The sequence below is a fragment of the Malaya genurostris genome, chromosome 1 (genome assembly GCF_030247185.1).
Source record: "Malaya genurostris strain Urasoe2022 chromosome 1, Malgen_1.1, whole genome shotgun sequence".
Classification (NCBI taxonomy): Eukaryota; Metazoa; Arthropoda; class Insecta; order Diptera; family Culicidae; genus Malaya; species Malaya genurostris.
The window spans coordinates 14,165,293-14,182,531 of record NC_080570.1 but is presented as its reverse complement, the minus strand read 5'-3'; the positions used below and the strand labels follow the sequence as shown (position 1 = coordinate 14,182,531).

Sequence of the window (17,239 nt, the reverse complement as noted above, 5' to 3'; positions counted from 1 at the left end):
TATTTAGGGCAAAGTAGCGTAAATAAAAGCACTTGACATAATTGAAAAACTCTAGTCTCTGGACGGCGATCTACCTTTACTTGAAAAACGTGTCGGGTGGGGGAGGGTTGTGTGCTATAGTGGGGTTCTGGAAGAGAGATAGAGAGCTCTGCTAGGTCGAGCTAACGCCAAACAACGTATGTATGGCCAAATGAACCGCATCAAACTCACCTTTCCCTCCTCCTCCTCCTCCATTGAACAGGTATGGGACTTTGCTCGCCTACTGAGAATATATTTTGTACTCAAGTATTCAAGTTCTGTTCGGGAGGACGGCGGCGGAGGCAGTATTCTTAAAAGTGAGTGTAAATCAAAGTGTGCTGGAATGCTAATTGTTCTTCACGAAACTTTTTCTGGCCCTTCGGAGGTGTCGATGAATGTTCTCGAAAATTTTGTTTTATTTTAGATGCGGCATGGCTACGCTTTGCGGCGAAAATTTAGGTGATCTTCTGAATTTATTTACAATCGCCAGGTAGTCGTACAGTTAATGCTATTTGCAAAACAGTAATCTTTGATAAGGTTTTTCGGAGATGGTTGGACCGAAAAAAGTCGGTTCAGTCATCTCTGAGATCTCGTACTCTTTGTTGACAACACACACACATACATTTTTTTTTTATGATCCTCCACACTCCCCCGAACCAAAGAGGTCACGTTTGGAGCCCCCTGGTAACAGACACATACAAACCTCAGCTTGGATAAAAAACTGACAACTTTACAACAAAACTGAAGACTACAACGCGATGTTAACAAGCGGCGGGTAATACAATTATCGGTTTTTACAAGCGGAGAAGGTAATAAACTATTGTTACAAAGCAAGAGCCCCTAGTGGAATGTACGATTCCTTTTAGGAGGCTCTTATTCAAATATTTGAAAAACTGGAAGAATTAAAACAATTTACAACGAAATTTATTCATTTATCGAAGCAGGAAAAGGCCTTCTTGAGCAAAGTCCTGGCATTACATTCCTTTGGTGAAATTTGGCCTTTCAACAGACTTCGCAGGAAGGTGTCGATAGCGTACAGAATCATTGCATGGCTAGTGCTACGACCCCCTCCCCCATCCTTAAATATCCTTATAGCAATACATCAACAGCAATAATAGCTCCCCATAACTCCCGAACCGGAAGTCGGATCCAAATAATACTCAGGAATTTTGTATGGGACCACAAGACCTTTCATTTGAACCTAAGTTTGTGAAAATCGGTTCAGCCATCTCTGAGAAAAGTTAGTGCACTTATTTTCACAATTTTTGCACATTTTACCCCATAATTCCGTGGCAAGTTTGATAGCAATCCGTTCAGTAGTTTCAGAGTTATGCGGTTACAAATATTAACCAGACCCCCCCCCCCCTATTTAAGGGCACTTACTGTGAATGTGTCCATATAGTCAAATCGAAGGTATGCAAAATGTCTCTATGGTCTTAAAAAAAGTATCGATTCTCGTCAAATTCTATGAGTTTTTTCATGACCCCCCCATGCTAAAGACAATTCCTACGCTCCCTCTCCAATTAAAATACCCTTATGTCCTTCTCAGAAGTGCAAGAAGTACCTATGCTAAGTTTGTTGGCAATCCGTTCAGTAGTTTCGTACAAGAAACACAAGGTACCGAAAAAGTCCCTGGTACAGCAAGTTCAAGCCAAAACAAGAGCGCGAAAACTGTATAACCGGATACTACAGAATAGAGACGGATGCATCCTGATCGACGACGAAACCTACGCCAAGGAAGACTCTCGAGCGCTGCCCGGACCGCAATATTATACGAAATCGGTGTACCAGGACCTGGACGACGCTGACACCACGGTGGCGATGGAAAAGTTTGGGCAGAAGCTGTTGGTCTGGCAAGCAATTTGTACCTGTGGTTTGCGGTCGTCGATTTTCTTCACGAAGGGCACAATTAACGCCAAGGTGTATGAGGAAGAATGTTTGAAGAAGAGAATGCTGCCACTGTACAGAAAGCATAAGGCTCCTCCACTCTTCTGGCCGGATTTGGCTTCAGCCCACTACGCCAACTGCGTTCTACAGTGGCTGTCAAAAAATAATGTACAATTCGTGGAAAAGGACATCAACCCACCGAACTGCCCGGATCTTCGGCCAATTGAAAGGAAAGTGCAGTGTCCCAAAACATGCAGGAGTTAAAAAAAAACTGGACAGCTGCCACCAGGAAAGTCACAAAAGTTACTGTGCAGAATTTAATGAAGAATGTCAAGTCCAAAGTGCGAGCGTTTCACAGAAACTAGGATTTTCTTCAATATAATCAGTGAAATGCATGAAAATGTAATTTTTCTACAATATATCGAAAGCTGATGTCAAAATATGTTTTTTTTTGCTTTTTTTTTCAATAATCAATGTTGCTAACTACTTTTCGATACACTATGAAGAATCGATTTTCACATGCTTATAGGTATGAGAAAGGCATCATTGCACCACTATGTGGATTAAAACAGGTTTTTTTCAATCGATTTTCTGAGACTTAGAAAAAAAGTTTAGATTTCCAAAATCGAAAAAAAAATTAATGTCAAATCCCTTAAAATTTTCTGAAACGTCGAAATATAGTGTAAACTCGAACTTTTTTTTGGAAAAATTCGACTAGGAGATTTCTGAAATAGAAATTGTTTTATACCAAATGTTTTAGAATTGCTAGAAATGTTCGGGTCTTGTATTATTTCGAGACGGTCTCATGCAATTCTAAGACATTCGACAACAATAAAATTATTTCAATTTTGCAAATCTCTTTTTTTTTCAAATCCCAGAGTCGAGTTTTTTCAAACATAAAAAAATCGAGATGACACTATGTATCGACATTTCTGACAATTCTAAGGCATTTGGAGTCAATTTTATTTTACGAATTGAAATTTTCTATTCTTATCACTCTGTAATTTAAATTCGTACGTTTTTCACTTCGTCATCTTCCGTGTGGAGACCCATTAAACCTTCCGAGCTACGAAGATCGCTGCAAGCTGATTGATCTAGAATTGCTCTCTACTTGACGTGACGTTTGTAAGGTAGTTTTTGTTACTGAGCTTGTAATAGCTCGTAAAGACTGTTCAGATTTTCTTCAATTATTACACTTAGATATTCATCACCACACTCTCCGTTTCCATCCACGTTTCTTACGAACCTACTTATTGATTGCTCCAAAGTATTTGACCTTCATCATTTCCGTAATGTTCGAAAAAAAGCTGTCTCGATAGGTTCTAGTAATCTTCCAAGTTACCATGCCAGATGCAAACTGATTGATCTCGATTTGCTATCTGTCCGTCGCGATGTCAGCAAGGCTGCTTTTGTGGGAGATCTCCTCCAAACAAGAATAGACTGCTCCGAGCTCTTACAGTTTCTACAAATTGATATCCATCGTCGTAATCTTAGGAACTATTCTTTTCTGAGAATCCCCTATGCTAGAACTAATTATGGGTATAACAAAACTTTTGCCAGCATGTACCGAATATTCAACCACTGTTCCAATTCAATCGACTTTAATCTATCACGAAACGTTATAATGAAATTGTTCCTTGGGTAGCTATCTAATTAGTTTTAGTTTTAGTGAGTTTAGAAATACTATGTTTAAGATAAATGTATCATTTGAATGATTGTAATATGTTGATGCAAAAGATGAGGAGGTTTTATGCCTGTTGGAGAAACTAACTCCACCGGGCTTTTCCCTGCTCCAAATAAACAAATAAACTCTAATAGTTTATTCAGCATTAGTTTTCTCTTATCATTGGATAATTTCTAAGTTTTAGTTTAATGTTATTTGGATCACTGTAATCTGTTGATGAAACAAAAGAGGAGGTTTTATGCCTGTTGGAGAGAATGTTTTTTACTAAACTAGTTCCAGTGGGCTTTTCCCTTTTCCACAATAAACAATAAAGATTCTCCGATGATAAGAAATACTTTTAGCGAAATAAGCACTAAACAACATCTAATTCATTGGTTGTTTCGGCAATTTTGTTGTTAGAAAAAATACGATTTTTTCAGTTAGAGATAGAGACAGAGAGAACTGAATCACATGTCAAATCAGCAAAGCTCGCTATCAACACCGAAAACGCATAAATTTCACATGTTCCGCGGAACCGAGACCCACACCACCACCATCACAAAAAAAAACATATCCGCTGCGTTCGGAGTAACACCGGTCACATTAATTCGGTCATTCCCTACGTCACCCGTCCCCCCTTTAAGCACTCGGTTGGGGACATACTTAATGCAAATTCGAAGCGTAACAACCCGCGTAGGATTCGTGTGAAATGGGCGAAAAAAAAATCTGTCAACTGACCGATTAATGTACTGCTGCTGAAGTAAATAATCAGCTCGGCCTACTACGGTTTCTACTCGCCCGCAAATTGGTTGTGTAAATGGATTTTATTTCGCTGATCGAACCGAACAACTGATAGAACGCGATTATGGAAGGGATCTTTCGGTTTTTTTTGTTGTTGTTGCGTTTTATCCTGCATCCCTGTTACGACATATTGCATGGCGGTCCTGCGTGCTGATTATTGCATTAATGCATTAACAGCCCAAGCTCGGATTAAAACCAATGTGCTCGAAAATTGTACCTTAATTTGTTCATTTAACTAATTGGAAAACGAAACCTGCCGTGCCCGTCCGGTTGTGATGAATTATGGTCGACCTGGGTCGTAATTCCATCGGTGACCGGAACTGTCAGGGTGGAAAATTTTTTAATTTATTTTTGGACAGAAATTAATTTTAAATTAACTTCCGTGACACACACTGGGCGGTGGTTGTAAGTTCAAAAATTCAAAAATAAATACTGACAGTTTTCGGCAATCGGCTGCCCAGAGAATCAAAACTTCGAATCGCGTCGAGTTCTCTCAACTCTAATCGCTATGCAAAAAACGTGAAGCAGTTGGTGACGGTTGAATTGGATTTCAATGAACACCCCACGGACACGGATCATCGAATCGTAGGCGATTGATTGTTGTAGTAGGAAACACAATATTGACAATGGCTAAACACGACGCCGGTAACAAAATGTGCGAAAAGCAATGGCACTGGAGAAGGGGAGGAACTGGGCTGATGAATACAGCGCAAATGAACCATTAAATGATGTTTTCCCAAATCCATGATCCGTGGGCATCATCGAGGAGGTGGAGTCCTCCTCCTATTAGCCGGTCAAACAAGCTTGTTTAATTAATAAATTTATAACCCTTACCAACCCCGACCCCCTCCCCAACTTCTGGTCGGTTCAGGCGATGATCATCGATATCATTGTCGAGATTCGAGATATTTATTTGCACGGTCGGTCAACGCATCAGGCATCAGACCCATGCTGGATGGATATTTGCTGAGGGTATCAAATCAGCAGTCAATTCAAAACCAAACTAATTGTATTTGGCGATTGTGGCCAGTTTCAGCAACTATGTCAGAACTATTGTTTGGGCGATTAGTAACAAAGGCCTGTTTGACTAGTTAGTGCCAGAGGCAAAACGGTCAATCGAATTTTGTTGCAAAATTTCCGTTTAGATCAATGCGGGATAATTCCGTGGTTTAACCAATCAATGTTTTTTTTTGTTCTTTTATCTAAATCAGCTCTTTTGTCGATTGTTTATGATGAATTAAATGAACGACAGAATACCAAAATCAGATAATTGCGAAACATTGTACTGAAGGTTCAATGCGTAAAGTGACGGTCTTACAAGTCAATTATCGTATGCTTGAGATCCGACCAGGACTAATTTTTGGTTGACAACAACGGGATTAAAACTTTCAGTAAAATAAATGGAGAGTCGGAGAGTTTTTATGTGCGAAGCTTTCTTAAAAAAATCTCTTCTCGTCTGGAAAACAATGAACGAAACTTTGCGTTTCAGAGCCAATTTCTTTCAAACCTCACTGGATGAAAATGGAAAACTCTTTCACAAAGACTTCAGAAATTAACACGAAAAGTTCTCAAAAAGTGCACCAACAAGAAATAGAAAGAAAATTACACGAGAATTATAACATTTGTAAAATAACAAACAAGAAAAAATTAATTTTAAGCGCTAGAACACTGGAACGTGACAAGAAAATGGCATAAGATTACACAAAATTGACATAAAATGACAAAAAAAAAGTAAAACAGAACAGAGAAAGTTTTACAAATAGGCAGAATAAAGAAAACAATATGATTTAAATTTGGCCCTAAAACAACAGAAAAATTGATTCAAAAACACATAACAAGGTAATAAAAATGGAAATCAAAATACGAAAATGTAACAAGTATGACAGAAATATCACAAAAAAAATACCAGCACAAAAATTTTAAAAGAACAAAAAAAAAAGAATTATGAATGCTAAAAAAGACAGAGATATGACAAGAGTAAACAAGAATGACAAAAAAAAAACCAAAAATACGAAAAACGTCAGAAAAAGTCAATGACATAAAAAATTAACGCAAATTAACATAAATGACTTCGAAATTGCACGAAAATGTTACTAAAATAACCCTCAAATGTCATAAATCATATCTGCAATGCCATTAAAATATACCACGCAAATGTCGCACAAATTAACAAAAATAACGCAAAAAATACACCAACACAAAATCAAAATTGATCATAAGCACAAAAAAAGGAAACAACAATGATAAAATAAATAAACAAGAATGATAAAAAAAAACAAAAATTACGAAAAAACGAATGACATAAAAAACATAAATGACATCAAACGTAAAACGTAAGGCACGAGAATGTTGCTAAAATAAAAGTCAAATGTCATAAAAGTGTATATAAAATGCTACAAAGATGAAAATAAACACCACAAACATTACACCAAATTGTCATAGTAAAATACAAAACTGATGGAAACCAGAAACAACAATTTAAGAATAAAGCATAAAAATGATCGAATAGTGTGTGTGTGTGACAGAAAAATGATATCAAAAATAAACAGAAATAACAAGAAAAGAATAATAATAATGACAGAAAAAGTAACCGAAAAGTTCATCAAAAAGAAACAAAAAAAAAAACAAATAAATAAACAAGAATGATAAAAAAAAAAACAAAAATTACGAAAAAACGAATGACATAAAAAACATAAATGACATCAAACGTAAAACATAAGGCACGAGAATGTTGCTAAAATGAAAGTCAAATGTCATAACAGTTTATACAAAATGCCACAAAGATGACAATGAACGTTACTAACATTACACCAAATTGACATAGTACAATACAAAACTGATGGAAACAAGAAACAGCAATTTAAGAATAAAACATAAAAATGATCGAATAGTGTGTGTGTGTGTGTGATAGGAAAATGATATCAAAAACAAACAAAAATAACAAGAAAATAATAATAATAATGACAGAAAAAGTAACCGAAAAGTTCATCAACAAGAAACAAAAACAAAAAACAATGGCACGAGAATGATACAAATTATAAAAAAAATAAACAAGTTAAAATACACTTTAAACACTAGAAAATTTGCATGAATGACAAAATCTGACACAGAGTTAACATAAAAACGATACAAAAATGACAGAAAACAGTAGCAAAAATTGAAGAACAGAAGAAACAATAATGTTGTCAATTTGACACGAAAGAAAACAGAAAAATGACAATAAGACAACAAGAATACACCAATACAAAAACAAGATATAAAAAAAATTCTTAGAAAAAGAAGCTAACAAAAAAAAGAATGGCAGAAAGAAGAAGTGAAGATGACAAAATTTACGCAAGAGAAAGAACAAAACTAAAAAGAATGTGTGATAAATGGTAAAAGATTACAGTAAGTAAACAAAAATTACAGAAAAACGAAACTAAAATGCAGTGAACAGATGGTAGAACAATACACAAGAATGACTAAAATAACATAAATGACAAAAAAGATGCAAAGAAAAGATATCCTAATATAACATGACAATGTTATTTTTCAAAATGATCCGAAAAGACACTCAAATGACATGAAAGTGTAAATAAAATATCATCGAAATACCATAAATATGACTAAAACGACACCAAAATTACACAGAAATGACACAAAATGCACAAAAAACATTGTTCAAAAATCGAACAAAAATATGACAAATATGTCAAAAATCCTGTTATTGAAAGCAACCCCTTTATCTTTATCTTTTTTTTTTAAGCGATTCCAACTATTTTTTCACGACTTTTGCGACATGAGGTCGAGAGTTATCATGCAGGAGAATAACTTTATCATGTCTTCGTTTGGTAACACATAGGCCAAAAAGTCCCGGACCTAACACATAGATGGCGCTAGTTTTATTGCAGACACCGTTTTTTTCAGTGAATACTCCCCTTTAAAAGACAGCTTTTAACATTTTATTATATTCTACTCATTAGTTTGTGAGTAATTGTACTAAGAGTGACGCTACTTTTTGTTATTTTCCGAACAATGGTTCAAGAACAATTTCGTGTTTTAATTTTACACTGCTTCTGGATGGGAAAAAATACCGTTCAAGCACAGCAATGGCTTGAAAAGTGTTATGGAGACACCGGTCCATCAGAAACAACAATAAAACGTTGGTTTGCTCGCTTCAAACGTGATTACCGATGATGCAGAACGCAGCGAACGTCCAAATCAGGCGGTAACACCAGAAAACATTAAATCAAGAACGTGTTGGCTTTATATTGCATTTGACTGTGAGAAAGCTCTGTTCAAAGTGTTGAAAGCTTTGTTTGGCCATGTTTAGACGTGACAAATCGGAATTTCGGCGTCGATATATGACAATGGATGAAACATGGATTCATCACTTCACTCCGGAATCAAAACGATCGTCATCTGTGTGGAACGTCGTCCAACGCGCCCAAAAGCACAACAATCGGTTGCGGTATTTTGGGATGTGCGTGAAAATACCCTTAACAGTGAATATTATATAGCGTTATTGGAGCGTATGAAACTGCAAAGAAACGACCGCATATGATAAAGAAAAAATTTTGTTTCATCAAGACAATGGTGCGTTGTCGAAAGTCAATCAAAACAATGGCAAAACTACATAAATTGAACTTCGAATTGCTCTCACATCCACCGTATTCGCCAGATTTGGCTCTCAGCGACTATTGGCTGTTTGCAGACCTGAAAAAAAAGCGCTCGCCGGAACTTTTGCCACGAATGCAGAGGTTATCGCTGAAACTGAGACCTATTTTGAGGAAAAAAGATAAATCGTTCTACAAAAGTGGTATTGAAATGTTAGAGTGATTGCGTTGCTCTCGATGGAGATTACGTTGATGAATAAAGTTAATTTTGAACGAAAAAAAACCGTGTTCTCTTTGTTAGGCCCGGGACTTTTCAGCCCATGTGTTATTCCGGCCGTTCTTCTCGTAATGCACGGCTCAAACGCATCGATTGCAGCCATACCGATTCGACCTGGAGTTCGGTTGAACCGATAACGTTCGTGTGAAGATACGACATTTTTGTCCGGATACGCTTTCATATGACTCAGTGCTACCCAACCGTGAGAAGTCTGAAGATGAAGTAGCGCCCACTGGTGGGGACAGTACGGAACATTTCGAAAATCATAGCGTTAAATTGTTCACTAGAATCAGGCACACTTCCAATAATGTTTACACGCTGAAAATTACTGAAACATTAGTTAGTGTCATGTTATATTACAAAACAGTCGAAAATGTATTATTTGAATGTAAGAGTAAAATGAATTTGATGATAGAAAAACGAAGGTTCTACATGGTCGAGAAACGAGATTCAATTCTGCTTCTGCGATATGTTTCCTGATAAAATAAATAAAACAATGAAACTGACTCTCGAACTCTAATTGGTTTGACCTACCCGACGAATGTTAATTTGAACTGATAATAAAATTCTAAAATCGATCGTATTTTCAATCAATCATGAAACAGTGATTTTTATGCTGTCATTTTCGAATCAAATCTCGCTTTCAAAGGGGGAGACGTCGATCCTAATTCTTATGCAAAATCGAAAGCCAAAAAACTGGTTTTCGGCCGAAAAATCGAATTCAGTGTGAACGAATTAGTCGTTAATTATTCGAAGATTCGATCAAACCAAATTATGGTTCCCGCCGATTTTATTGCCAATCATGTCCATGTTATTTTTCATAGCGTTCGAAAAGCCTCCTGTCAAACTCTTGTTCGAAAGTGAAAGTTATTTATGCTCAATTCCAATGCAGTGATGCTTTTCGCGGGCAGAAATAATTTCATTTTCGAACTCTGCTTCTCTGTGAATTTTGACGGGTAGTTTATTGACTGCTTCATACCAAAAGAAAGTCACAATTTGACGGGAAAATATTGGCCATTTGGTCAGCCTACTTCGATTGACGTAAGTTGGCTACCAAACAGTAGAAGTTAACGGCAAAGTTTATGGAAATTTTACACGTGTTTTTCATCGTGGGGCGGAGGGTGAATAAATTAAAAGCATTAAAGCAAATTGCCAAAATCACTACCTAACAGATTTTTTTCTTTTCCGTTTCTTTTCAGATATTTACAAATTATAGTATTTATAGTAGCGTACCAAATTAGTTTATCCTATTCAAGGCGGGTAAGTTGAACACAGATACGGCCTTTCCACACACCGAATGTGGAACAAACCAATTAAAATCTCCATTAGAAAGTTTTTGGCAATTTACAAACAACTGTAAATCCTAGCGAATTTGGTAAACAAGCAAGGAATGCGCATTCCAGATGCTTTGTACTTCATCTGTTTTACCTTATCCTAACTAATTGGTTTGTTTCCTTGATACAATAATGACATTCCGTACGCCTATAACCCCTTGGTAATTCGCCGTTTATTAATTAACTTTCTTCAGTTTGGCAGCCGACACAAACGACAGTATGGCAGTAATCTATATCTACCAGAGAGTTACATAGTTCCGGGCGGTGACGATTCGCCCGATGACCAGTGGGGACCGTGGGGATCCCCGTCCGAGTGTTCGCGAACGTGCGGCGGCGGTGTGGCCTTCCAGGAGCGCGAGTGTCTCAATCTGAGGTAACACAACACGATCTACAAACTACTTTGGCTGGAAGTTTATACTAAATAGTTTCTAATTTCTTTGTTCATCTCCTTCAAATTGGATCGTTTTCCGGTGCCGGGTTCCACCTACACACACGAACACACAAACACAGTCCAGATGGTCAGACACTGTGCCGAGGAGGAAATCGAAAGTATTTCTCTTGCAATATTCAGGTAGGTTTGAAGAAGATGGTCACGGCCGTATTTCGTCGGGGCCTCGGATTGATATTTATTTACAATTTCGCGATACGCACCGGGGAATTAAACTCAATCGCAGCCGCAGCAGCAGCAGCAGCAAAATGAGCAAACTGAGGTCATAAACATACATACACGCACGGGCGGCTGGCCGGCCGGCCTGATCGGTTTGTTTAGGTTATCCGGCTTAGATCCGTTGACGGAGTGCGGGAATAGAAACAAATGATGATGATGATGTTTATACGAGGGAGAGAGAGAGCAGTTTTAGCACTTTCGCACATTCGCCGGAATTAATGTTTATCGTTCTCGCTAATCACACACAATCCCGTACCGGGGTGCTGCGGTGCTTTTCGGGAATTGAAAGCAATTATGTTCGCAGTCGCGCCGGGTATGTGTTAAATATCCTGTGCCGGTCGGTCGGTCGGTCGACTGTCCGGGGTAGGATGAGGGGAATTGCAATCGACGCGTGAACCGAACCAAACCGAAGCACAGCAAGAGCCGGTTTTACCTTGGCGAATCGATTCCTGCCCCCGTCAGGTGGCACGCAGCACGTGGCGAACGAGCTCAGCTGACTCTTACTGAAGTGGCAGCCCGTGGAGGAAAATGAACTCATTCGATTGAAATATTGAAAAAAAAACTAGAATTTTATTTGAATCATACATTTTTTTGAGTTGATTTCAAGCAAAACTAGTTCCAATAAACAATCGCCTAAACGTAGACTACGTGATGCTCGTATTGTTTTATAGCATGAATGCTGTACACACTAAATGAAACTTAGTTGGCTGTGATAAATGAAGAATAGATGCGACTTATATTGGACCTTAATATTGTTGAGGTTTATAGAAGAAACCCTATTATTTAGGAGAGCTGTTCAGTAAATCAATACCAAAACCTGGGTGGCATTATGTATCTCGATTCGACTAAAATTGTATCGCACGGATCATGTTTCGTATTGTGGTTCCCGATTCGAACTCGATCATAGAGCTCTTCATTCGAAGAAGTATTAGATGACCGAGAATTTTTGGCATTATGAAATCACAACAATCGAACTCATAAACGACTGAACTCGATGAGAAATGGTCGAAAGCTTTATTGCCATCGACTTTGAATTTTCGAGTGCGTTAATTTTTATTTCAAAGTAGTTATCGATAGCATCATAGATTAGTATTGATAATCTTTATTCTAATGCGATATTTTATATATCATGATATATTTTGTGCGTTTTACATATTATGTACGAGTCAGATTAAAAAAAAATTAATTGAAAGCTGCATGGTATTTATTTGATATAACAAAAGTAAATCGAAATTAGAAGGCGATAGAAAATGGGAGATATTAAAAAAGATTTGCTAATGCGGAAAGTTAAAAATATTAAAAATGTTAATTGATTTAACAATTTTGTTTCATTTCAGTTACATATAATGTTTGGCTTGATAACAACTGAAAATTTAATTTAGACTTAATTCAATTGGAATTCATCTGGAAAATTGTTATTATAAAGTTGGTTTTGAGATGATTTGATAAACTAAGGTCAGAATTGATCATTTTTATCAACTTACACATGTCGTATCTTCCAACTAATATTTTTGTGTGTCCAAACATCATCAAATTTTGAAAGCTGGATTTTCAAGAAACCTCGACCCCGATACGCCATTACCTAATGATATTATTCTAGTTTAAGTTAGTGGTTAATTAAGATTAAAAATACCCTTGGCATCTTAGAGCTTAAGCAGTGTGCCTAAAAATTATACTATATTATTGAATAAAAAAAAATATCTATTTCTATCTATTATTTACTATTTCAAATAGAGTGAAAACAGATCGGCTTCTTTATTGGTTTAAATTTTAATTTCAGAAATGTGGTCATATTATTTTCTTCTTTTCAGTACCTGAACCGAATAAATGTAATCGAAAATATCCAAACAATAATTAACAGTTTAATTATGTTCATGATTACAATGTATATGAATTTGCTTACTTTTATTTGTCAATTCGAACCGCGCCAGCCGAAATCTAGTTCCACATTGTTAGGATCTCAATCACGTGGTCGAAGGCGATACGTAATGCCACAGGTCAGTCGAATCGACCCGTTTAGAACGAATTAGTTCAAGAGGCACATTCCTCTGATTATTTGGATAGGATCCAAGCAGCAACGGTACAGGAAAAGACGAGGAAATGATAGCGTTGCGTTTGCTTTCAGCTGATTGATAAATAAGAGTTACTTAGGAATTAGTGTTGGAAATTGGTACTCTTCCACATAAAACTGATTTTGAAAGATAAGGAAACGAGGAAATGTTGATACTTTACCTGCTTTACGGAAGGACGACGACTCATTATTCTTCCACCTGGGTTCGATTCCCAACCCCGCACATAGGATCAGAAAGCTTTTCTGGTCCGAAGAGGCGAATGACCTTAAGGTTGAAACCTCTATAATTGAAACAAAGACTCATTATTCTCTTCCATTGGTGTCGCTGAGGTTCATCTCATCGACTATACCATTCCTTTGAAACTGGAAATCGAATAGTAGTCACCAACTTGACACACATAAGATCGGTAATAATAACGAGACTTCATGAACAACTATAATAGAATATGACCATAAATAAATACAAAATTTCTTCATCCTTAGTATAGAATCACCAATCATAAATTACAAGCATAGTCCTGGATAGTCGGAAATTGGAAATTGACGAAAGGGAGTTCGAGAAATCTACCCTCGACTCTGCAGAAGCCTTGTATTTTGACACAATATCGTATATAGTTGAACTTGGCTATTCGAAGAATCGAATTATTTCTGTCGGCGAACGTTGAGCGCAAAAACTTTCGATGATCGGTTTTTGAATCTTCTTGAATCTTCTTGAAGCTTCTTGAATCTTCTTGAATCTTCTTGAATATTCTTGAATCTTTTTGAATCTTTCTGAATCTTCTTGAATCTTCTTGAATCTTCTTGAATCTTCTTGAATCTTTTTGAATTTTTTTTGAATCTTTTTGAATCTTTTTGAATCTTTTTGAATCTTCTTGAATCTTCTTGAATCTTCTTGAATCTTTTTGAATCTTCTTGAATCTTCTTGAATCTTCTTGAATCTTTTTGAATCTTCTTGAATCTTCTTGATATTTCTTGAACCTTCTTGAATTTTCTTCAATTTTCGTCACATTTCTTGAATCTTTTTGAATCTGCTTCGATCTTCTCGAATTTTCTTGAATCTTCTTGAAACTTCTTGAATCTTTTTGAATCTTTGTGAGTTTTCTTGAATCTTCTTGAATCTTTTTGAATCTGCTTGAATCCTCTTGAATCTTCTTGAGTCTTCTCTAATCTTCTTGAATCTTCTTGAATCTTCTTAAATCTTGAAACACATACGGATATAACCACGCTGGTCCAAGTAGAGTTTCGAGCTCATAGACGCATTTGGACCGAAAATTTAACGCTTTATTCACAGCTACAAATTGCTTGCCAAATCAGAAAATTGTAAGTGAGCCTAATTAGCAAGTAATTCTGCTTTTTCTTTGAGTTACATCTTTGCGAAAAGGCCGACCTTTTATTCTTCCGTATTTTTAACATCCTGCTCTTGGTTTCCTTTCCACTACGCTCTTATGAACCAAAGTCAAACGATTGAATAATTGGAACAGCTTAAAATTCACACTCTGACAGATTTGTTGTCTTATTATCGAATTAAAATCTAACTAAATGACTTTTTTTTGCTCGGAGAGTCCCGTCAAGGGCCATCTCTTTTACACATTTTCATTGACTCTTTCATTAAACCCTTGTCGTTTTTGAAGGTCTGCTCTTTTTTCTTCTTCTATTTGGTAATGCTGTGGCGAGTTTTTCGGATTTGTCTCGTTCGGAACAAAACAATATCGTTGGCTTCGTATCACACTCCATCACCGGCTTCGCGTAATGGCACGTTGCCAAATCCTAAAAAAAAAATGTCACCTTCATGGAACCACCCGAGGGAGAGCAGCAGGTGCTTCACAAAATTCAATCCATCATTTATAGAAAATTTTACCCACAGAACTCACCAAAAATTAACTTGAATTTTTCCCAAAATTGACACCAAACTCAAACAAAATTTTCTCAAAACTCATAAAATATTTGCAAATAACGTAGAGTTTACATAGAATATACCAAAAATCTACTCAGTTTTATATGAAATTCATCCAAAACTTGCTCGAAATTTACACAATTTTTTTTCAGAACTTACTCAAATTACGTACTGTTTTTTACAAAACTTAACTCAACATTTGTATTTTTTTACAAAACTTGATCACATAATTTATGCAGAATTTGCCGAATTCTATAAAAAATTTACCCAAAATTTCAAGACAGTTTTTACAAAATTCAAATCAGAAAACTTATTAAAAACATTTGAACAACAATATTTACCCTGAATTCATTTAAAATTCACGCAACATTCACACAAAACTGACCCGGAATTCACACAGAATTTATTCAAAATTTACATATCACTTGTTTTGGTAAAATTTTCCACGGAATCGTTACAAAACTGCAGGGTAAAAATGGCTGAAAAATTCGGAGGATTTTCCGAATCTTATCAAAAATAGCTCTGCAAAAATGATTTTTTCTTGTGGTCTTTCACTATTATTTGAAAAAATAATTCGTTGGTATGATTTTTTTTTTTCAAATAAACCTTATGCTGGCTACAATGATCACATTCGGACACATTTTTGGAAAGCCTTTTCACGCTTTTCATGGAAAATCAACAAATTTCATATAACCGATTACGTTGAAATTTTTGAAATTCGCTGCTTTTCTATGAAAAACGTGAAAAGGTTCTCCAAAAATGTGTCCGAATCTAATCTTTGTAGCCATCATAAGGTTTATTAGAAAAAAAATTATATCATTGCATTATTTTTCCAGATAATTGTGCAAAATCGAAAAAACACTCATTTTTCAGTGCTATTTTTAATAAGATTCGGAAAATCCTTCGAATTTTACCCTGCAGATAGATAAAAGCTTTTCAAAGGTCTGTATGTTTTTGGTTTTTAAAAATTTTTCATTTTTCAGTGCTATTTTTAATAAGATTCGTAAAATCCTTCGAATTTTACCCTGCAGATAGATAAAAGCTTTTCAAAGGTCTGTATATTTTTGGTTTTAAAAATTTTTCAAAATTTACAACAAAGTTTACTAAAAACTCACTTAAGCTTTCCTCAAAATTTTACACGAAAGTCAATCAAAATTGTCTTAAAATTTACCCACCAGGAATCAGAACTACTTGGCTCAAGTGGCACGTTGCTCTAGTTAATTGGAAATTTGTGCCACAGTCATTAGACAAGGTTGATTTATAATACATATTTAGTGTATTCAAAAACAGGGAAGCATCTCGAAATGGCGAACTATTTTTCATTTTTGACTTTCTCATTATGGGGCGGTACGGAGGAAGAAAACACAACACCTCCTCTACGAACGAAGCACACGCTTCTGTGCGTGGTGTTCGATTTCGTACATGCGATAAAGAAGTCGAAAGCCAACACCACGAAGCTCGAAACTTTTGAAAGTACAAGCGAGTCCATCCAGGCACAGCGAGCACACATGAGTCCGAGTTTTCATCCGTTTTGAAGAAAACCAGAATTATGACACAGGCACGAATTTTTTTTTTACCGATGTGTGATATTTTTGATGAATACGGTGCTGAAGTAAAAACAGATTATTGAACGATCAAGAAAGGTCTAACCTTCATCTAGTTGACGACACAAAAATACGATATTTTCAAAACATGGCCTGGCCATTTAATGACCCTAAAAACTTACTGCAACCTCGACACAGTCTCTCGATTCCGGTTCCGAAAACAGTTATTTAAAATGTCCAATATGAAACCAATAGAAAGGCACCATTATACCACTAGGTGGATTAAAACAAGTTCTTTCTATGTTTTTTAATAAACATCTGTTCTAAATTTTAACAGCGATAGCACAATAATTGAGGCAGCAAGTCAAGCCTCGACTGTATTCGACTCTCAAAAAAAAAACTTATTATAAATAAACCTAGCCTAATGATGGTGTAAATCTATCGAAAATGACATGATTTCGACCCTACAAGATTGAATCCCTTGCCGT

At 36.2% G+C, this 17,239-nt stretch overlaps 1 protein-coding gene across 5 annotated transcripts in view; it reads left to right on the top strand.

Annotated features, from left to right (window-relative positions):
- Positions 1-17,239, top strand: part of LOC131432989 (papilin) — a 221,649-nt gene that overhangs the window by 178,224 nt on the left and 26,186 nt on the right. For all 5 annotated transcript variants that reach the window (XM_058599701.1, XM_058599693.1, XM_058599716.1 and 2 more), the window contains 3 exons: positions 10,441-10,501; positions 10,770-10,948; positions 11,086-11,146. In XM_058599701.1, coding sequence (XP_058455684.1) covers positions 10,441-10,501; positions 10,770-10,948; positions 11,086-11,146 — 301 coding nt within the window. The remainder of the gene's footprint in view (positions 1-10,440; positions 10,502-10,769; positions 10,949-11,085; positions 11,147-17,239) is intronic.